This window comes from Cricetulus griseus (assembly GCF_003668045.3).
Source record: "Cricetulus griseus strain 17A/GY chromosome 1 unlocalized genomic scaffold, alternate assembly CriGri-PICRH-1.0 chr1_0, whole genome shotgun sequence".
NCBI classification, from domain to species: Eukaryota; Metazoa; Chordata; class Mammalia; order Rodentia; family Cricetidae; genus Cricetulus; species Cricetulus griseus.
In genome coordinates this window covers 64,293,079-64,314,683 of record NW_023276806.1, presented here as the reverse complement: position 1 = coordinate 64,314,683, position 21,605 = coordinate 64,293,079, and the positions used below count along the sequence as shown (strand labels likewise).

At 49.4% G+C, this 21,605-nt stretch overlaps 2 protein-coding genes across 10 annotated transcripts; both read left to right on the top strand.

Annotated features, from left to right (window-relative positions):
- Positions 1-5,274: 5,274 nt before the first annotated feature.
- Positions 5,275-10,339, top strand: Slc39a1 (solute carrier family 39 member 1). Of its 4 annotated transcripts, XM_027393336.2 has the most exons (5): positions 5,275-5,365; positions 5,868-5,989; positions 6,081-6,296; positions 6,436-6,566; positions 8,510-10,339. In XM_027393336.2, exons 3-5 carry the CDS (start codon positions 6,110-6,112, stop codon positions 9,164-9,166), a joined length of 975 nt encoding a protein of 324 aa, XP_027249137.1. In that variant the 5' UTR covers positions 5,275-5,365; positions 5,868-5,989; positions 6,081-6,109; the 3' UTR covers positions 9,167-10,339. The 4 variants fall into 4 exon arrangements, with proteins under 4 accessions (XP_027249137.1, XP_027249136.1, XP_027249138.1 ...); XM_027393335.2 differs by having other exon boundaries at positions 5,868-6,296; XM_027393337.2 differs by lacking the exon at positions 5,868-5,989 and having other exon boundaries at positions 5,286-5,365.
- Positions 10,340-10,792: 453 nt separating this feature from the next.
- On the top strand, positions 10,793-20,718 carry Crtc2 (CREB regulated transcription coactivator 2). 6 transcript variants are annotated; one of them, XM_027393332.2, is made up of 14 exons: positions 10,924-11,076; positions 13,685-13,786; positions 13,861-13,977; positions 15,089-15,150; positions 15,755-15,823; positions 15,980-16,083; positions 16,174-16,203; positions 16,360-16,424; positions 16,529-16,578; positions 16,687-16,931; positions 17,240-17,646; positions 19,074-19,337; positions 19,760-19,946; positions 20,071-20,718. In XM_027393332.2, exons 1-14 carry the CDS (start codon positions 10,924-10,926, stop codon positions 20,289-20,291), a joined length of 2,076 nt encoding a protein of 691 aa, XP_027249133.1. In that variant the 3' UTR covers positions 20,292-20,718. The 6 variants fall into 6 exon arrangements, with proteins under 6 accessions (XP_027249135.1, XP_035306263.1, XP_035306262.1 ...); XM_027393334.2 differs by lacking the exon at positions 15,755-15,823 and having other exon boundaries at positions 10,793-11,076; XM_035450372.1 differs by lacking the exon at positions 19,074-19,337 and having other exon boundaries at positions 10,793-11,076.
- The last annotated feature ends 887 nt before the right edge of the window (positions 20,719-21,605 follow it).

The following is a 21,605-nucleotide window of genomic DNA, read 5'->3' as shown; positions in this document are numbered from 1 at the left end:
CTTCTGCGGGAAGGTAGTGGGGTAGTTACAGAAGTTAGGAGGCAGTTTCTTCCTCACACATGATAAAGATGCCTTCTGCCTTGTTCCCCTTTTGGTTGGGGTACTTAAGAATGTTGAAGATAAACTCGGGGCATCCAGTATTCACTGGATTGCCCTCCTGACTCTAAAAACAAGCAAACAAAACAAAACAACAAAAAGCAACAAAAAGAAGGTAGGAGGCGGCTGCCCCAGTCCTCACAGCTTCTGGCTCCTCTGCATTCCCGATAGACACTCCTTCCCTCTGCTCACACGCAGCAGCCCCTCGCAAGAAAATTCACTTCAGGCCTTATCTTTTGAGTTCATACAAATAGCCCCCATTGGGTATTACCTGTTTTTTGTTCGGAGAGCTTTGTCTTTCCAAACCAACCTAGCCTGCTGAAAGCCCAAACACTACACCTTTTCTTTCCTCCAGGATCTTGTATCCTGGTCCTGCCCAGCCAAGCCCCGCCTATGCCGTCCATAGAGTTTGGGGGGATGGGGCTGGGTTGCACCTGGCCAGGAGCCACTGTCTGGGCCAGCATCTGGGAATAGGATTAAGGCGCTGCCCATATGCAAACTGAAATAAAATTACAGGTACCCCCGCTCTTTCTGTCAGTGTCCCCAATATTAGTAGATATTGCTGAGGGCTTAGTGTCTCCTCAGCAAAGAGCTGAGATGGCAGTGACCAGCACACAGGATACCTGAGCGCTCCATTCCGAAGCCACAGCCTTTACAAGAGGGAAACCATCTCAGGGTAGAAAACCAAGCCAAGATTTGGAGGCGCCCCCGCCACACCCACCCCCCTAGCCGCGTGGCACTCTTCCACACGTGAATCCTAATTGGACGTTGAAAACTTAGGGCAGGGTTTCCAGCCAATGGTGGACTACCTCGAGGCCCACGCCCTCGTGGCTGGCAACAATAGTCCAACAGAAGGGTCGCAGAAGTAATTTGGCAGAGGCTCCGTGTCTATCCAGAAGTCATTGTAGGAAAGTTGAGTGAAAACTTTCAGGCTGAGAGTGGGAGCCGCTGGGTTTGAATTTGTTTATTTTGTGATTCCGAGGTTCCAAGCTACTACTTTCGGTAGCCTGTGGACCAGGTCTCCACATCCTGGCAGCCAGTTGCTTTATGTGGATCTGAGAACTACACCACACCATTGTAGCACTCTCCCACACAGGGACACAGGGCAGGAAAACTGCCAAGCATTAGCCAAACGTTTGCTTTTGGTTTGTGGTCTTATTATTTCCATATAACTACCAGTTATAGTTTTAGTTTTGCATTTTGAAATGGGAGTGAGGAAGTCACATTGCTCAAGATGGCCTCCTGATACTTTGTAGCTTGAAAGCTGTTTGAGAGCCTGGTGTGGGAGTTCACGCCTGTAATCTCAGTGTTTAAGAGGCCGGTGCAGGAGTGTCCCTGAGGTTGAGGCCAGCCTGGGCTGCCTAGGATCCTGTCTCAAAAACAAAAACAGTGATTATGTCCAATAAATTCTCCTCGTCTTCACATCACACTTAAAGCTGACTTCTTAGGAACAGGAACTATGACATGGTAGAACAATATAAAAGGTTAATTGAGAGATCTGGTGTGAGGAGTGGGCTTTAATTTAGAACTATTTGTTAGACATTTAAGTTAGTTAGCAGGAACCACCAGTGTGTGCACAGTACACACAGTTTGCTACAGAAACGTTTGGATGTGTGCCTGCTCTCCAGTCTTTAGGTATGAGGTTTTGGCTCCAATTTATTAACTTTGTTACATGGTTCATCTCCCAACAAGTTGCTAGATCTTGTTTGTATTTTGAGAAAGGGTCTCACTGTGTCTTCCTGGCTTGTTTGTTTGTTGAGGCTGGGTCTCACTGAACTTGTGAGATATTTGTGTTTTTCTTTTCCTTCTTTCTCTTCCTGTGAGGGCAGGGTTAGAGGGGAGGTGGCTCACATGTCACTGCCCAGCTGTGGAGGCGGGTTTTACCCACTTAGCTATCCTGCCATCTATCTATCTTTTTCTGCTTGTTTATTTCGTTCCTTTGCGACAAGGTCTTACTCTGTTACCAAAGGTAGCCTCACTTTGGAAATTCTCATGCTTCAGCCCCCCAAGTGCTGGAATGTAAGAATCGTGAGTTGTCACACTGGTCTGAAGAATTTGTTTTCATCAGTATTGTTCTGTCACCGTGATGGGCAACAGCTCTCACGTTCACAGAGCAGATAATATTTTGCCAGTTTGACTGGTAAGGGGTCAGATGCTCATGGCTAAAAAAATAGTAATTTCAAAATCTCAGGGTTTATTTTGCACTTCAAGTGAAACTATGCTAACGTAAGTGAATCCTATGAAACTATGTTAACATAGGTGAAACTATGCTAACAGAAGTACAAATCCTAGCCTGGCATTGGTGGCATATGCCTTTAATCCCAGCACTCGGGAGGCAGAGGCAGGTGGATCTCTGTGAGTTTGAGGCCAGTCTGGTCTCCAGAGCGAGTGCCAGGATAGGCTCCAAAGCTACACAGAGAAACCCTGTCTCGAAAAACCAAGAAAAAAAAAAGTATGAATCCTGTGAACCTTCCTCTCAGTGCAGAAAAATCTGGGAGGTGCATCCATAATGTGCTAGTTTTCCTTATGAATGTTTGACTAAGCCATTGGTACAAAGTGGAAAGGAGCTGGCAGAGCAACTATGATATATAAGCATTTCCACGTCTCATATTGGTCTCATAGCAACCCAGAGAAGACAAGTTAACTTTTTTTTTTAAAGATTTTTTTTTTTTATTATTTATGTGTACAGTATTCTGTCTGCATGTATGCCTCCAGGCCAGACGTAAACATCAGATCACCTGGAGCTGGAGTTTACAGGTGGTTGTGAGTCCCCCTCCCCCATGTGGGAACTGAGATCTGAACTCAGGTCCTTTCTAAGAGCAAGAAACACTCTTATCCTCTCCACCCCCAAATACAAACCAAACTGCCTGGTTGGGCTTTCTTGAATTTCCCAAGCCTGTATCTCCTGTTCATTGCAGTAGCTTGATGAAAGCAGATTAGGTTGATGCAGAACTCAGAAGAAAGCAGAATTATTTTTGTTAACTTCTTTGGAGACCAAGGAAGGTGGTTAGGCGAATTTCCAGGGGCTTTCCAGCAGGCTGCTACACACTTGGGTTTGGGCGATAGAATGGGAAAGAGTGTCAGCTGCTGTTTGTGCTAGCCCTGGAAGGAACTTCTGCTTCATCTCCATTAGCTTCCCTCTTCTCCCTGATGGATCAAGTTTTGCAGAGGAAAAAAAAATAACTTTCTTGGTCCCATGTCAGATGAAGCTAAAGTTCAACAGATCTGCTGTTTAACAAGGTGACTAGAATCAGTAATGATGGATGTATTGTTCGGTTCAAAATCACCGAGAGGGTGTTCTTCCCTTGGAGTTCCTCCTACTCTCAGAAATTCTGTCCAACTTTTCCTTGATCTATCTACGTTTGATCTACTTGAAATCAATTGCTCAAAGTGCATTTCAAGTGTTCTCATTATAAATTAATATGTAAGGTAATAAGTTGATTAGCTTGAGCTAGCCATTTTGCAATATGTAGATATACAAACACCATATATTTCAAAGTATCGTGTTGTATACCATAAATACATCCCCCCCCCCCGCCGCCGCCCCCCAGAAAGGGTTTCTCTGTGTAACAGCCCTAGCTGACCTGGAACTCGCCTGTAGACCAGGTTGGCCTCAAACTCACAGCTATCTGCCTGCTTCTGCCTCCCGAGTGCTGGGATTAAAGGCTTTTGCCACCACTGTCTGGCCAATACAAATTTATTTAACTTTCTTTTGTGGGGGTGGGGGTTGAGACAGGGTTTCTCTGTGTAGCCTTGGCTGTTCTGGAATTTGCTCTGTAGACCAGGATGGCATCAAACTTACAGAGATCCACCTGCCCCTGCCTCTGCAGTACTGGGATTAAAGGCATGTGCCATCACCTCTTGGCACATTTAACATATTTATTTTAAATTATGTGTGCCTGCCTGTGTGGGTAAGTACATAGCCAAGAGGAGGTCAGATTCCTCTGCTCCCCGTGGAACCAAAGTTACCAGTAGTTGTAAGCTGCACGGCATGAGTGCTGGTGTTGGGCAAGGTGCTGCAAAGAGCACCGCATGCTTTAACTGGTGAGCACTAGCCAGCTTTGAACCCAGAGACCACCCAGCAAATTTTCACTTAGTGTGTGTGTCTGTCTGTCTGTGTGGCACCACTGGACACATATGTGGAAGTCAGAGGATAATTTGTGGGAGTTGGACCTCTCCTTCCACGCTCTTGTTTGCCTAAGGTTGATGGCAAGCCCCTGTAACAGCTGAGCCATCTCCTCAGAAGGCGATAGGTTGGTGAGCCAGCATGGTGGCTTATGTAGTAATGGGTTTGAGCTGAGAACAGTTTGGCCAAATAGTGATTTGCAGGCCACTGTGAAACTTTTAAGTGTGATATCTAAGACAATAAATAAGTAGAAGAAACAAAGAAAAGAGAGAAAACACTGTGCATGCAAGGAACAGAAAACAGACCTTTAGGTCTAGGGGTGGGGGAGCTGGAGAACACAAAATGAAGTTGGAGAAAATCTTGGCACGATGCCCAAAGGCATGATCATTAGGAAACTGACGTATGCTACTCGATGGGGTTTCAGCAACTCCTAAACTCTGTCCCCCCATTTCTCTGCAGACTCTGGGGAGGCAGGAGGCTGCTTAATAGTCAAATGGGTCATAGGTAGTCTAGAAAGGATTGTTTTATTTATTTATTTTAATTAAATTTTAGAAAGGATCGCTTTTAAATCATGCCCTCATTCTTTCCCAATTCTGTCTCATCTTTTTTTTTGTATGTGTGTGGCTGGTTAAGCAAGCCAGGCAAAGAAATTTGTCCCAAAAAGGTAATGATTCCCCTCTGGCCCAGTTACGCACTAATGCACTAATAGAGCCAGAGATGTAAGACTCCAGCCAGATATCTTAAGAGATGTGGGGAGAGATACTTGAGAGTAAGGATAGGGAACAGGCCTTGCTCGCAGAGTTCCCACTTTTATCAAAGTCTTTGTGACTGGCCGGCTCCAGCAGCCAGCTCCTCCGTAGATGCGCGCCAGGCCCACCGCCCTCGGGTCTTCCCGCTAGTCCCCTCCCGTCTTTGGCTCGGTCTCAGCTCGCCGCCTGCCTAGCCCTCTCCTGTTCCCAGATTCTAATTGCTCTACACTCACGTCACTCCAGGATAGGCTCCTCCCACCGAATGCAGTCATTGGCAGCCCGGTGCGGGTACGCGGAGGCGGTGGGGGGGGAGGGGAGAGGGGTGGGGAGGGGGCGGGAATTCCCGACGCGAGGCCGGAACCCAGCGTCTGCGATGGAGTGAGACCCTCGGGAGGTGAGTGTGGCCTCCCTGGGCGCGGGGTCTAAGTCAGCTTCTAAGGCCTCCCAGGCTAGGAGCTGGGGTCTCCATTTTAACATTTTTCATCTGCGTCCTGCGTCGCTGGCGACCTCTGACCTCGCCTTCGGTACTTCCAGACACCGCCCTCAGTTTGGTCTTAGCTAGTTCCAAGCCCCTCTCCTTTGGCTATCTGCCCTGGCTACCTGTTATTTCCGGGAGATGGCTCTGGGGAGTGGACAGTGAGAGAGTCATCCAGCACCCAAGTTCGTCCAGTGTCAGATCTTCAGTGAAGTCACCCCGGACTTCTCTCCACAGCTCCAAGCTCTCTTTGCTACATACGCATAGTGGCATAGTGGACTCTGTGTGAGAGAGTGGTCTCTACCTTCGTTAGGGGACCCCAGCTCCAGCTCCAGGTCTAACCTGGAGTCTGTTCCTAGTTTTTTGCGGACTCCAAGTGAAATGGTAATGACATATCTCTATTGGCCTTCTTGTGCCTCAGTTTCCTCCTTGCTGGCTCGCTGAACTGGGAGAGAGAATCTCGAAGGAGGAAATGCAATGCTCCTGGTGTTGGAGTGGATGAGTCACCCCAGCTGGGAAAGGCCAGAAAGTAGCTGGGCTGAGGGAAGTACATTCTGCTGACCAGCCTTCCGTTTTCCTTGACCCCTTTTTTCCTGTGTGATCGTCCTCACCCATGCTAGTATTTTCTTTATAGGTCTGAGAGTCATTGATCCCACAGCCACCATGGGGCCCTGGGGGGAGCCAGAGCTCCTGGTGTGGCGCCCAGAAGCAATAGCTTCAGAGCCCTCAGTGCCAGTGGGGCTGGAGGTGAAGCTGGGGGCTCTGGTACTGCTGCTGCTGTTGACACTTGTCTGCAGCCTGGTGCCTGTCTGTGTGCTTCGAAGGCCAGGCGCTAGCCATGAAGCCTCCGGTGAGTCTCTGCTTCTCTGGAGGTGGGAGAGATAGCTACGGAGGAGGGGAAGGCAGGGTTGGTCACTGCTGATGTTGGAGTGGGACTTTGCAGGGGTTTGAGTCGGTTGTAACCCCTTTTATAATTCACTCTTGCTCAGCCTCAGGCCAGAAAATCCTAAGCCTAGTAAGCTGCTTCGCAGGAGGTGTGTTTTTGGCGACCTGTCTTCTGGACCTGCTGCCTGACTACCTAGCTGCCATAGATGAGGCGTTGGCGGCCCTGCATGTGACGGTGAGCACTGACCTCAGCATGTGACCCACAGAGTGCTGGACTAGCTAATAGAAAACATGGTTATATAGATAGCTTCAGGGATCACTCCATAACTGGAAGGCCTTAGTCTCTGAGCCTATGGATTTCAGCAACAGGGTATACATTTCTGTGTATTTTTTCCTGGGTACTGGACCTGGTGTGACTCCATTGTACTCTTTCAGATAGTGTGTGGAACCTTATCAGGTGTGTGAACCACTCTGGATTTTGTAGTTGCAGTTACCAGGAAGTTAGCAATGTTCTAAGAATCATGTTTCACCCATTATCCCTTTGATCCTTCTTCCTTCTCTTTCTCCCTCCCTTTTCATTTTCTCCTTTTCTTTCTTTGAGACAGGTTCTCACTATGTAGCCTTGGCAGGCCTGGTACTTGTTATGTGTAGACTTGCCTCAAATTTGCAGTGATCTTCCTGTCTCTGCCTCCCAAATGCCACCTCACCCAGAATTCTCTTTCTTCCCTTTATATCTTATTTTATTTTTTCAGGACAGGGTCTCTCTATTACGTAGTCCTTGCCATCCTAGAACTCACTCTGTAGACCAGGCTGGCCTTGAACACAGAGATTCGCCTGCCTCTGCCTCCCTAATGCTGGGATTAAAGGGTTGTGCCACCACCTCCTTGGCTAGATTTTATCTTTATTTGCATAAATTACACATAGTAATTGACTTTATTATTACATTTCCATACATAAAGTATCTTGACTATATTCACCCCATTCTTGCCCCATCTTCCCAGCTACCAACTAGCAACTAGCCCCCTTTTTTATTTTCCTGTGTGTGTGTGTGTGTGTGTGTGTGTGTGTGTGTGTGTGTGTGTGTGTGTGTGGTAATGTGACCTTGACCCCGAGTTTAATTAGTGAGGGCCCTTTTCTTTTGATTGGGGTCTAGCTATGTAGTCCAGACTACTGAAGCCTTTGATTCTCCTGTTTCAGTTTCATGGATACGGTGTGTACCATGCTGGTTTATTATCCCTTGGAGGGCTAGATCACTGCAGATCTGGGAGGGCAGGAAGCAGTTTCCAGGGGTCTGGTGTTCTCAAGGAAGTGGAATATGGGGAATGATTGGGTCCAAGGAATAGAAAAACTTACTATAAAGCTGGAAGCAGAAGTTTCAGCACTTGCAAGGCTGAGGCAGGATGATCATGAGGACTTTGAGGTCAGCTTGGACTGTATAGTATTTTTCAGGTCAGTTTGGGCTTCAGAGTGAGACCTGTCTCAACCTGCTACCACTTCCCAAACAAAAGCATCCCCCAAAAAACACAGTATAGGAAAACCTGAGACAGTTAGTTTCAGCAGAGCCATCCCAAGCTCTTCTCTTTTTTCCCTGTGATTGAGGAAGTAGTAATGGCTGCTAACCCCAGTATATCTGTGACTGAGTGACCTGTGTCTCCATATGACTGCATGTCCCTGTGACATGTATGTGAATATTTGGGAAGGTGGACCCAAATGTGATCCTTTGTTTGCATGCTTACATGTAACACTGTGTGCATCTATGTCCATGACCCTCAACCAGGGGAAATTTTTGCCCCTTCGGAAGCACTAACTGGAGACAGTCTTGGTTGTCACAGCTTAGTGGTGGTGGTGGTGATACTGTGCTTGCAATTGACATCTGGTGGGTAGAAGTCAGAGGAGCTCCTCACTTAGTGTGTATAACAGTGATGACAGATTTATCCCAAAATGTTATTAGTGCCAAAGTTGAGACACTTAATATTGTGTGTTATCATTTCTGTTCCATTATGTGTTGTTCTGTATCATTGGCACCAAAAGACTTCATCAATGTGTGACCAGTAGGGACAGGACCCTGGGCCTATGTGGGACTTCAAATGTGTACAACTGGGCCTCTACCAGGCTTTGCGTCTGACTCCTTCCCATTCTTTTCCTCTCCTGAACTCCTGTTGCCACCTCTTTTCACAGCTTCAATTCCCTTTGCAAGAGTTCATTCTGGCCATGGGTTTCTTCCTGGTCTTGGTGATGGAGCAGATCACACTGGCTTACAAGGAGCAGTCCAGTCCACCACATCCAGAAGAGACCAGGGCTCTGCTGGGATCCGTGAATGGCGGGCCTCAACACTGGCATGATGGACCAGGGATCCCCCAGGCCAGCGGAACTCCAGCAGCTCCCTCTGCCCTGCGTGCCTGTGTACTGGTCTTCTCTCTAGCCTTGCACTCAGTGTTTGAGGGCCTGGCTGTGGGGTTGCAGCGAGACAGGGCTCGGGCAATGGAGCTGTGCCTAGCTTTGCTGTTCCACAAGGGTATCCTGGCAGTCAGCCTGTCCCTGAGGCTGCTACAGAGCCACCTACGGGTACAGGTGGTAGCTGGCTGTGGGATCCTCTTCTCATGTATGACACCTCTGGGCATTGGGCTGGGTACTGCTCTGTCAGAGTCAGCTGGGCCTCTGCACCAGCTGGCCCAGTCTGTGTTGGAGGGCATGGCAGCTGGCACCTTCCTCTATATCACCTTCCTGGAAATCTTACCCCAGGAGCTGGCCACTTCTGAGCAGAGGATCCTCAAGGTCATTCTGCTCCTAGCAGGCTTTGCCCTGCTCACTGGCCTGCTCTTTATCGAAATCTAAGGTGCTTAAAGAGAAAGGGCAGGGGAGGTAGACTGTCAGGTGCCCCTGTCCTCTCTATTCTCCCTGACCTTCCCAGTTTGTGGGAAGTAGAAAGAAAGTAGTGAGGACCAGTGAGTTCTCTGAAAGGTAGGGATGGGACATTTGGACTGTGAATAATGAGAGGTAAGAGGCTAGCTGCAGGCCCAAAGAACAAGAAGTAGCCAAGTCACCAGAGATACGATCAGGCGACATTAAGAATCAGGCCGGGCACTACATCTAGAGACAAGCTGACAGAAGAACTGGAGATCGGCATCCAGTGGCTTGGAGATAAGACACAGAGGGTATAAGTCAAAGTCAGTACCCTGCTGGTTCTAGCTCATTTTAGCACTCTGCCAATTGAAGTGGTTCCTCCTACTTTCTTGCCTCCTACTCTTCTATATCTCTCTTTTCTACCAAGGGACTAGTGCCAAATGGTCTCTGCCAGTTTTTATAATTTATCTGGCCTTGAGTGTCCTCACTTTTTTTTTCTTTTTTTGAGACATGATTTCTCTGTGTATCCTTGGCTGTCCCCAGTGCTGGAGTTATAGGGGTGCTGTGCTACCACACCCAGCTCACACATCTATTTTTAAAGTGCCAAACACCCACCTGTCCCCTCCTATTTTAGTTTTTTTTGAGACAGGGTATCTCTGTATAGCGCTGGCTGTCCTGCACCTAGCTCTGTAGACCAGGCTGGCTTTGAACTCACAGAGATCCGACTGCCTCTGCCTCCTGAGCACTGGGACTAAAGGTGTGTGCCACCATGTATGGCTCACCAGCTCCTTTTCTGAAAGCACAGTTGGGTGGCACTGGGCCCTGCCCAGCACCTCAGTGGAGACCTATTTGCTCTAAATTTGAGCCCCACAATTTGGGTGGGGCAGAAATGTTTGCTGAACTGGTCTGGAGTAAAGGGAAAGTAGGTACAACTTTTGACACCAACCACTACAGAAGGTGGACATGGTGCCCCACACCTAGATAAGAAACATTGACCTGCCAAAACTTTTTATATCTGGGGGGGTTGAAGATCTCCCCACCCTGCCCCAGGATTATTTTGGGGGAGGGAGGGCTGTGCATAGGGGCGTACTCTGTAGAATCTATTTTACTAACTGACCTATTTTGGGACATGTTACCCAAATAAAAGATATTTCTATACCTCTGTACGGTATCTGATTCATTTGGTGGGTGGGGTGTGTGTGTGTGTGGTGGCCAGCCTGAGAGGACCTGAATCCCAGATGCTTACACTTGATTTAAGATTCTTGTTTTCACTCGCCCTACTTGTCGATTTTCCTGAGGATGACCAACTTTTTCTTTTGTCTCTTCCTTCTTCCCTTTCTGTCTCCACCCCTTCCCTTCCTCTCTGTTTTCTCCGTCTTCCTTTGCGAATCCTTCGCCCCTTCCCGTTCGTAGGCTCGGGACTGTGATAGAACTACCTTTCCCGGCTTGCGGCGCCGCCGGGAGTAGGTGAGGGGTGGCGCGCGTGCCGGCCTTCCCGGGGTCGGAAGGACTTCTGGGAAGTAGAGTCCGCTTCCTCCCCTTGCTGCGTGGCTGCGGGCGTGGAGGAGGCCCGTAAACAAACTACAAGTCCCGTCAGGCAGTGCATCGCGGGTCAGGACTAGGCTGGGGCCGAGCCGCCGGGCTCGCGGAGGCGGCGGCGGCTGCTGCTACGGCTGGAGGACCCGGGCCGGGCCCGCGGAGGCCGTGGCTAGAACTGGGAAGGTGGCGGGGAGGGACGCGGGGGTAAGATGGCGACGTCGGGGGCGAACGGGCCGGGCTCTGCCACAGCCTCGGCGTCCAATCCTCGCAAGTTTAGTGAGAAGATCGCGCTGCAGAAGCAGCGTCAGGCCGAGGAGACGGCGGCCTTCGAGGAGGTGATGATGGACATCGGCTCCACACGGGTAAGGGGCCGTACCGGGGTGCCCGAGCACAGAGGAGCGGTCGCCAAGCGGATAGGCGGGGCGGGGGCGGGAGCCGCTGGGCAGGAGGCGGAACGCGGCTGGGGCAGCGGGCGCCGCCGTCTGGGTGGCGCGGGGTGAGGGCCAGAGGGTCAGCTAAACGAATTTTGCCGGGAAGTCAGGAACACCGGAGAGATTGGGGGAGTAGGCAAGACTGGGTTCGAGTTATTTACGTGCGAGGCAGGACTGGCGGAAGAGGGAAGATGGTCTGCTCAAGTCCAGCGCCCGTGGAACGGTCCTTGTGCATCTCTGGCCGAGTCCTTTCACGAACTCCACTGAAGCATCCTCAGTTATGGATTATGGGGTGGGAGCATAGTCTACTTGTTCCTAATCTGGCCCTTTGTGAGTTTGTGATAGCCAGATTAGTGCCTGTATTCTGTTGGGACACTGACGGCTTCTGGGTTCCTAAGAGAAAGGCCCCCTCGAGTGGTTTGATCTAGCTGTGCTGGGTATATTGGGACAGGAAGTCCCCTCCTGTGTCCCGTCCCTTTGCTTCCTTTTTCAAATATTTCGTGTGGTTTCCTGACTTGAGTCAAGGTGAGGACCATTGCTCACAGAATGGTTCTTGGTGTTTGGCTCTGGCCGCCTGGGAGGAAAGGTAAAGCCTTGAATTGCCAATTTGGGTAAAGGATCACCTATTTTTTCATCGGCGATGTGCAGAACTTTCTAGGGAGATGGTGCTACCTGTGAGTCAGTTTCTGGAGTGCTTTCTAGAGTCCTCTATGTGTGGGAAATACTCATTCCTAGGAAGTTCCACAAAGAATTTTCAGAATTTGCCAAGTTGTTTTGGAAACAGCCCCCTTCTCCACCCTTGGTTTCTTGCTTCCCAGTGCTGGATTGAGATGGGTGGGATGAGCTGGCAGGAGTTTGCAGGTTAACAGCCCTAATTTAGGGACACGGTTATTTCTAAAATTGAAGTGATCTCTCATGGTGAAGAGCTGGAATCTCTAAGGTGAGATGGTGGAACATAAATACCACATTACAAGGTCCTTTGGTTCTATATATGACTGTGACCGATTGTTTTTTTTTGTGTGTGTGTTTATCTCCCTTGACTCTTTGAGGTGTGTGTGTGTGTGTGTGTGTGTGTTGTTTCCTCTGATTTTCTAGGGACCACATGAGTTTGTGGGAGTTCAAGAAAGATGAGTGGGGAGGCAAATCTGATGTGTGTGTGTGTGTGTGTGTGAGCGAGCGCGTGTGTGTGAGCGAGCGCGTGCGCGCACTTGTATAACCTGCTTTTAGCCACCATGAGGGTTATGAGCCCTTGACTGCTCCCTGTAACAGCTTCTGATCATAGTGGGGGTCAGAGACAAGATGGGAGAGAGACTTATTTCCAGTGGAGAGCTTGAGGCTCTGTCCTCTGGACCATGTTTCTAGCAGAGCTTTTGTGTGCAAGCCAGAGCTGTGAGGAATGAAAAGCTGGAGCTTCTATTTTGTGATGTTTTGGTTATCAAAAGTCCTTTCTACCTACTTTTCTTTTGCTGATTAACTTCTCTGATAGGCAGCAGACTATAGTGAGCATACATGGCCAGAGCCTGGAGAGCCAAAGATCTTGAGCTTGGAGTGCAATGCTTAGTTTGTTACCTGGGTAGCTGGGAGGGCATGCCAGAGGCAGATACAGCCATGGGACATAGACCACCAGAGGACTTGAAGTTTCCATCCCTTAAGTCCAGAGCTCGGCATCACCCACTGGAATCACTGAGCTGATCTGGAACAGAAAGCCAGTTCTGATTAGTTCTGTGCTACAATGTTACTCTCTGAGCTCTCAGAAAATTTCCCTTCCTTGGTTGCTTTCCTCATTTCCATGCCCTTGGCTACAGTCAGTGTCTGAGCCTTGGTAGTAGCTTATCTCTCGCACAGAGGGACATGAGATATATAGAGAGACTAAAACTATGGCCAACTGAGCGTTATTTTGTCTCACTTCCTTAGCAGACATCTCAACAAACTGGCAGGAGAAGGACTGCACTACTGTGCCCCCTTCCTCCCCTGCCATCTTAGCGTTCGGTAGAGGAATACTTGGTTTGGGCACCCCTCTTTTAGTAGAAGAGTCATCACTTTTCAGGTTGTATAGTTTGGGATGTGCAGACTCTGTGCAGCCTTGTTCTAAAGCTGGAAAAGTAGCAGGTCCCAGAAGCTTCTGTTCCTCCTAGTGTGAAGGAAAGAAACTGGCAATAATGAGTCTTTGGCATTGACTTCTGGCCTTCCCCTCATCATCTAATTAGTCTTGGAGACATCTGGAAATGAAGACAAAGGTGGCTAATGGGCCCACCATCCTATGACTTGCCTCAGTAGGGATACCAACAGACAGAGACAGAGAAACAGCAGAGTGTCAGGCCCTGCCTAGCAGGGTTCTGTCAGGCAGTAGGGAGCTAACTGATTAGAAAGCAGCAGAAGGGCTCAGGTAGGTCATCTGTACCAGCTCTTACTAATGTTTCCCCACCACTGTCTTTGTAGTGGCTAACAATCCTGAAAGCAGTTGTATATTCTGGTGTCAGAAATGACAAAGATGGCCAAAAGGAACAGTGCTCATACCAGTTTGTCTCTTTTATCTCAGTTACAGGCCCAAAAACTGCGGCTGGCTTATACAAGGAGCTCCCATTATGGTGGTTCTTTGCCCAATGTGAACCAGATTGGCTGTGGCCTGGCTGAGTTCCAGGTGAGTGGACACCAGCCAAGGAGTGTAGGCTCTCAGGCTACTCCCCCTGCTGATTCACCTGTCCTTTTTGGCAGAGCCCCCTCCATTCACCTTTGGACTCATCTCGGAGCACTAGGCACCATGGGTTGGTGGAACGGGTACAGCGAGACCCCCGAAGAATGGTGTCCCCACTTCGCCGATACCCCCGCCACATATCCTTCACAAATGATTTCAGTGCAAAGGAATGAGAGGAAGGGGCTCTTTGCTTGGTTTCATCTTTGTTCAGTTCTTTTACTCAGTCTTCTTGAAAAGTGACCACAACTTGTGTGTTAGCACAAGTTCTTGTGACAGACAGTTTGTGTTCTTGTGGCTGTGCCCTTTTTAGTGCTGATCCTGGCTGCTCACCTTATTGTAAAGCAGGGCTCCCTGTTACCTGGGAAGGAGATTTGGTCCCTTTTCCCATTCTGTTGTGAACTTCATGCTTAGAAACCGCTATCTACCATGTTTGTCTACCTAACCCTACCCAGGCATTTGCTTAGATTGTTCCAGCTCTACTAAGCTTGGCCTGTTTTGTTTTGTTTTTGTTTTTGTTTTCCTTCTTTCTGAGGGGGTCTCTGTGTAGTCCTGGTTGTCCTGGAGTTTGCTGTGTAGACCTGTATAGACCAGATGGATATCTGCCTGACTCTGCTTCCTGAGTGCTGCAATTAAAGGCCAGCACCAGTCCTGCTCTCTCTCTCTCTCTGTGTGTGTGTGTGTGTGTGTGTGTGTGTGTGTGTGTGTGTGTGTGTGTGTGTAGGATGGTGGGAGGCAGTCATTCTGTAGTCTGGGCTTTTCTAGAACTTGATAGGTAAATAAGGTAGGGTTCAAACTTTTGTAGATCTCTTTGCACTGCCTCCTAAGTACTAGGATTACAATTGTAAACCACTGTGCCTATTTTTGATTCATTTTGTTGTTTTGCTTGCTTGTTTTTGTGGTGCTAGGGCCTAAAAAGTTAGGTGGCCTTCTTCTGACATACAATCCCTGGCTTTTCTTCTGCTCTTGTGTGTGTGTGTATGTGTGTGTGTGTGTGTGTGTGTGTGTGAGAGAGAGAGAGAGAGAGAGAGAGAGAGAGAGAGAGAGAGAGAGAGAGAGAGAAGGGGGGGAGAAAATCTCACTATGTATCTCTGACTGGCCTAGAGCTGAGAACTCCCATGCTTCAGCCTGCCAGCTGTTGGGATTACAGACATGAGCTACCAATACCCGGCTTACTTGTTTAACTATCTGCTGCCTCCCTTAGTCTCTCATCTGTTCTCTCTGCTTTTTTCCTTAACCCCAGCTATTCACATTGACAGTTCTCCCTATAGCCCTGCCTACTTATCTCCTCCCCCAGAGTCTGGCTGGCGAAGGTAAGTCCAGTACAGGTGGACTTTCTCACCCATCTGGTATTCTAGAGGGGCTGAGGTAGGCTAGGGCTAGGTCCTGGGCTGTTTTCAACAGTACCTCCTCTCCCAAGGGCCAAGCTGGGAGGGTGGGGCACCTGGGTAGGTGGTCAGAGTCCAGTCTTGGCCATGTTGACACGAGTGGCCAAGCCTCCTAGTCCATCTATCAGAACCAATGGAACTATAGCCAAGCTGGGGTGTGTGTAAGTGAGGGGGAGGGGAGAATGGCTCCTTTTTCATAGAAGTGGATGGCAGGTGTAGTGCTGTAACTGTAAGGTCTTTGAACCCTCCTCTTTGTCTCAACTCCAATACTTGTGTCCAGAAAACTTGCTAGGCTTCAGCATTCCCACTCAGCTTATCTTGGCAGAGGCATTTCTGTTTTCAGATCTCTCAGATTGAGGAGGTGTGGGGGTTTATGGATCACAGGCATTAGAAGAACCAGAAAGAAAGAGGCATGATACTATGTTCCAAGGTCTTTTCATGATAACCCTTGCTGCCACACATTTGCCCACCCCCATGCCTTTCTCGTTCATTGCCAGCCACCTTCCTCCTCATAACTTTTCTGTCCTAGGATGATGCCCTGGGGCAACCTCCCAGCTGAGAAGGGGCAGTTGTTTCGACTGCCAACTGCACTTAACAGGTGATGGTCCTTGACTTCTCTAGTCCGCATCTCTTTCCTGTACTTTCTGGGGTCCTACTCTACTCCTCTTCTTTGCTAGCCCAGCTTGAATATCCCTCTGCTGGGCTGTCTTGGTACCTAGACTATTACTGCTACTCATCTCTGCTCCTCCCACAGGACAAGTTCTGACTCTGCTCTTCACACAAGTGTGATGAACCCCAACCCCCAAGTCACTTATTCAGGCCCCACACCTCCCAGTGTCCTGCCCAGTCGCCGAGGAGGTAGGTGGTCCCAGGGAGTAGCTGTGGAGCTTTTTACTAAAGCAGGCAAACAAGTAGGCACTGCAACCAACTCCATTGCATCCTGTGCAGGTTTTCTGGATGGTGAGATGGATGCTAAAGGTATATGCTCTTTGCCAATTATGGGTAATGAATGCCAAAAGTTGGGGACTTTGTATGGAGTCAAGGACTAGGATTCCCTCTTGCCTGCCTCTGTTTCTTGTCCTGCCTTACTGGCTCCTCCTCCAGCCTTCCCATCACCAGTCTTTCTCTTTCAAGTTCCTGCTATTGAGGAGAACTTGGTAGATGACAAGCATTTGCTGAAACCTTGGGATGCTAAGAAGGTAGGTAAGGGCCACTGAATGTCTTCCACTGTCCCTGTGACAGCCCTTCCAGGGTTCCCACTGAGATCTGTCCTCATTTCTAACCCTCTTCCTTCTCTCCTCAGCTGTCCTCATCCTCCTCTCGACCTCGATCCTGTGAAGTCCCTGGAATCAAGTAAGTACCGCTACAGAGCCAGAGGGAGGGAAGGACAGAGAGATGTGGAAGACTGATTTCTGTTCTTCTCTGACCACTTTCTCTTTACATGTCTTTTGTTCCCTGTAGCATCTTTCCATCTCCTGACCAGCCTGCCAATGTGCCTGTCCTCCCACCTGCCATGAACACGGGGGGATCCCTACCTGACCTCACCAACCTGCACTTCCCCCCTCCGTTGCCCACTCCCTTGGACCCTGAGGAGACAGTCTACCCCAGCCTGAGTGGGGGCAACAGTACCTCCAATTTGACCCATACTATGACCCATTTGGGCATCAGTGGAGGTCTGGGCTTGGGACCCAGCTATGATGTAGCAGGTAAGTGTCCTGGCTAGAAGGGTGAAAGGGAAGGCGGCTTGATCTGGGATCCCTTGACTGCCCACCAACCCCCACACTGCATACCCCTCATTGTAATCCTCACCTAGCAAGAATGGGTAGGTCTGGCTTTTCCTAGGAAAAAGATGGAGAATAACCCCCAAATGGGTAGTGCCAATTTCACTGTCAGGGACAGAGTAGGGAGGACCTTGTGTCACCATAATCTGGTCACTGCCACCCATTCTGGGTGGAAAAGGGCCCAGTTCCCATCAGTAATGTTGACATCTCTGGTTTTTTGTCTGTGTCTGCAGGACTTCACTCACCTCTTAGCCACCCATCCCTGCAGTCCTCCCTAAGTAATCCCAACCTCCAGGCTTCCCTAAGCAGTCCTCAACCCCAGCTGCAGGGTTCCCATAGTCACCCATCACTGCCTGCCTCCTCCTTGGCCCACCATGCACTGCCCACCACCTCCCTGGGCCACCCGTCACTTAGTGCCCCCGCCCTTTCCTCCTCCTCTTCCTCTTCATCCACTTCATCTCCTGTCCTGAGCGCCCCCCCTTACCCAGCTTCTACTCCCGGGGCCTCTCCCCGCCACCGCCGTGTGCCCCTCAGCCCCCTGAGCTTGCCCGCGGGCCCAGCCGACGCCAGAAGGTCCCAACAGCAGCTGCCCAAACAGTTTTCGCCAACAATGTCACCCACCTTGTCTTCCATCACTCAGGTATGCGTGGCCACCTTCCCTCCATTTGTCTCCCTTCTTCTCCTTTCTGTGCCATGCCCTTTGTCTCATCCATCCCCTACCATTCCTCTGTCCTATCCCAACTATCTTTTATCTATCTTGTCCCCTCTGCTTAAGAGAATGAACTCTGGCATTAAGCCTTTTGATTTCACATCATAGTTCTGCCTCTTGATACTTGTCTCCATTCACAAGTTGTTGAACTTCTCTGAGCCTCAGCAGTCTCATTGAAAAAACAAAGGTGGTTTTGTGAGCACCAGATACAATAACATACACAAAGTATTTAGCATCACACCTAGACAGGCACCAGTATAGCTTACTCGTTTGCCTTTCTCCTTTCTTTGTTCTAATCCTCCCTTTGCTAGTTCACCTTATCCCCCCCATCACTTGTGTCCTGTCCCATCCTTCTACCATTCTCCCTTCTTCTTTACTAGAATTCAGAGTTCAAGAATCTCAGGCCACAATGCCCAGTCCTTTCACACTGTTTACATGAAAAAACTGGTGTCTGGAGTGAAAATAAGATTCACACAGCAAGTGAGGAAGAGGTGGTTGAGATAGTGTCTCATGTAGCTCATCTGGCCTTGAACTCACTAAATAGTTGAGGTTGGCCTGGAACATCTGATCCTTCATGCCTCTGCCTCCTAAGGGCTTGGATTACAGGCATGACCTACCATGCCCAGCTTTCTTTTCTTTTTTCTTTTCAGGCTTGCCTCCGTGCTAAGGGAGATCTTCCTTTCCTTTCAATCTTAAAAAAAATAAAAAAATACTTCCCCACTTTCCTTCATCCTAATCCTTCCTCCCCTCTGTCCTCTGTCCTGCTCCATTATTGTTTCCTGGATGTATGTTCTGTGTTCCATCTTTATCCTTCCTGTAGGGAAGACGATCTGTGCCAGCTAGGGCAGTTTGCCCTCTGCATCTCTTCTACTTCCTTTCTCTTGTTCCCCGGCCTCTTCCAGGCTTCAGAGAGCAGTGCTCATCCACAATGTGGTATTAACAGTCAGTCACTTGTGAGGTGTCACAATACTCAGTTATTGATAGTCAAGTACCAGGGTTTAACAACAATCACTTGTGGAGTGAATTTGAGTTAACCTGTTGTTAGCTTCATTTAACACCTACATTTTGTGTAATTTCCAACAACTCCCAGAGTGCCCTTGGGAGCATAGAGTGTTGTTTTTTGGGGGAGAGTGGGGAGATAGCTCCCACTTTTAGACTGGCAGATCCAGACTTAACAGTATTCCTGCCTCCAGCTCCTGAGTGCTGAGTTTACAGACATTGTACCACTACACCTGGCTTGGAGCATTGTCATGTTTGAATTGAGGACAAGTGTAGCTTAGAGGGTGGGGAACTCTTGACTAAGAATTGTTTTGAGGGAACATAGTAAAGAATAAATCCCCCCCCCCTTTTTTTTTCAGGGCGTCCCCTTGGATACCAGTAAACTGCCTACTGACCAGCGATTGCCCCCATACCCATATAGCCCTCCAAGTCTGGTTATACCCACCCACCCATCCACCCCAAAATCTCTACAGCAGTTGCCCTCTCAGGCCTGCTTAGTGCAGCCCTCAGGTGGACAGCCCCCAGGCAGGACGTCACATTATGGGGCACTGTACCCACCTGGGTCCAGTGGGCATGGGCAACAGCCTTACCACCGGCCAATAAATGACTTCAGCCTGGGGAATGTGAGTACACAGACTCATAGCTCTGAAGTGGGAGGGGCTGAGGGTGAGCCAGGTACTTGCCTGGTGTGAGTTACAATGAATTGGGAGATAGGGAGTGGGGACCCCCTTTCCCCCCAGGGAACATAGCACTGCCAGCTTGGGGCTCCTGTCTTCCTGTGTTTGACCCCTACTCCTGCCCTCTGTTTCCGCTCAGCTTGCTCTTTGATGACTCCTGCCTTGACCCGTTCTCTTCCTGGCATGCACATGCTCTGGCCCAGCAGGTACGGTGCCCACACTAAATTCGGGCCCCGTGCTCGCTTCTGTTGCTCTGCTTGCTGTCACCTCCCTCTGTCTTTGCTTCTCTTCCTGGGGTGGGTGGGGCTTGTTAGGCAGGATACCTGTTCTGAAGCCCGGTTCCTTAAGGTCTGTCTGTGTGTCCCTAGCTGGAGCAGTTCAACATGGAGAGCCCATCAACCAGCCTGGTGCTGGATCCCCCGGCCTTTCCTGAAGGGCCTGGATTTTTAGGGAGTGAGGGATCAGTTAGTGGCCCCCAGGATCCTCATGTCCTCAACCACCAGAACTTGACCCACTGTTCTCGCCATGGCTCAGGACCCAATATCATACTCACAGGTGAGGGGTTGTGGGTTGTGGTGGAGATTGGAAGGAAGCATTGGCAGCTTCACTGATGTAATAGGAGAACGAGGGGTTTGGAGGTGTGTGGCATGGAATCCTTACCTACCTCTTCTACACACAGGAGACTCCTCCCCAGGTTTCTCTAAGGAGATTGCAGCAGCCTTGGCTGGAGTACCTGGCTTTGAGGTGTCAGCATCTGGGTTGGAGCTGGGGCTGGGGCTGGAAGATGAGCTGCGCATGGAGCCACTGGGCCTGGAAGGACTAACCATGCTGAGTGACCCCTGTGCCCTGCTGCCTGACCCTGCTGTGGAGGATTCATTCCGTAGTGACCGGCTACAGTGAGGGGACTTTACTGCCATCCTTCTTCATGGTCCTGTCCTCATCACTGTCCTTTTCATCCCTTCCCCCTGGCTAGGAGAGACTACTCTCTGCTCCCAGATCCTTTTTCTAATATGAATGAAGGATCCTAAAAATGAGGAAAGGGAAGGGGCTTGGCCAGGTGGCCCCTGAATACTGTACATCTGGTGGGCCTGGAGGAGCTCAAGGGAGGGCCTAAAGCACTTGTAACTTTGAAAATGGTCTGTCTGGAGGTCAGAGCCTGTTGGAAAGCAAGGTGTAGAGGGGAATCTTGGAGGTAGGGCTTGTCCAGATAAGGGTGGGCAGTACCAACCCTCCCCTATCTCTCTTCCCCTTGCAATGGAGGAGAGAGCCAGAGTGGATATTATTTTTTATTAAATATATTATATGTTAATAAAAAATCCTAACAAACCTTTTGTGTGGTTGGCTGTTTGGTAGATGACTGGGGGTGGGGGGTTGATGCCATAGGCTCTTTTATGTTGCTTTTTTTTTTTTTTAACTGTTATTTTATGTGCATTGGTGTTTTGCCATGGGTGATGGGTCCCCTGGGTCCCCGAACAGGAACAATAATTGTAGACAGTTGTGAGCTATGTGGGTGCTGGGAATTGAACCCCAGTCCTCTGGAGAGCAGTCAGTGCTCTTAACCACTGAGCCATCTCTCCAGCTCCCCCTCCCCCTCCTTTTTTTTTTTTTTTTTTTTTTTTTTTTTTTTTTTTTGAGACAAAGTCTCTCTGTGTAACACCTCTGGCTAGGCTGGCCTGGAACTCAGAGATCCACCTGCCTCTGCCTCCCAAGTGCTGGAATTAAAGGCGTGCAACTGCCCTGCTATTTTTTGTTTTTTGAGGCAGGATTTCTTTTACATATTCCAGGTTACCTAGAAGTCATGCCTGATTTTCTCACCTGTTTCGAGAGTGCAAACATTGTAGACATGTTTTCATCTTTTCAGCATTGTTGTGGTTTGTGGAGGGCCACCAGCCTTAGATTTGAGCCCCAAGTTGGACACGTCCTAGAGCCAATATAGACTTCACCAATGGCAGCAGGAAGTCACCTTATGTGCCCTCGTGTTTGTCTAAGGCTCTGCTGCAGCATCAGGGGAGGGGGCACCCTGACTGGCCAGACAAGTTACTCTTCCTCAACCTGAGGCCTGGGGTGAGGAGATAGCTGTTGGCCCAGGACACAGGTGTTTCTGGTAGAATAACCTCAACTCTCCTGGGGGTAGCTATTCCCAGTACTGGGGCTTCTGATCAGAGAGGATTTGATAACTATGAACTCCAAGTAAGTAGGTCTAGCTGTCTCCTC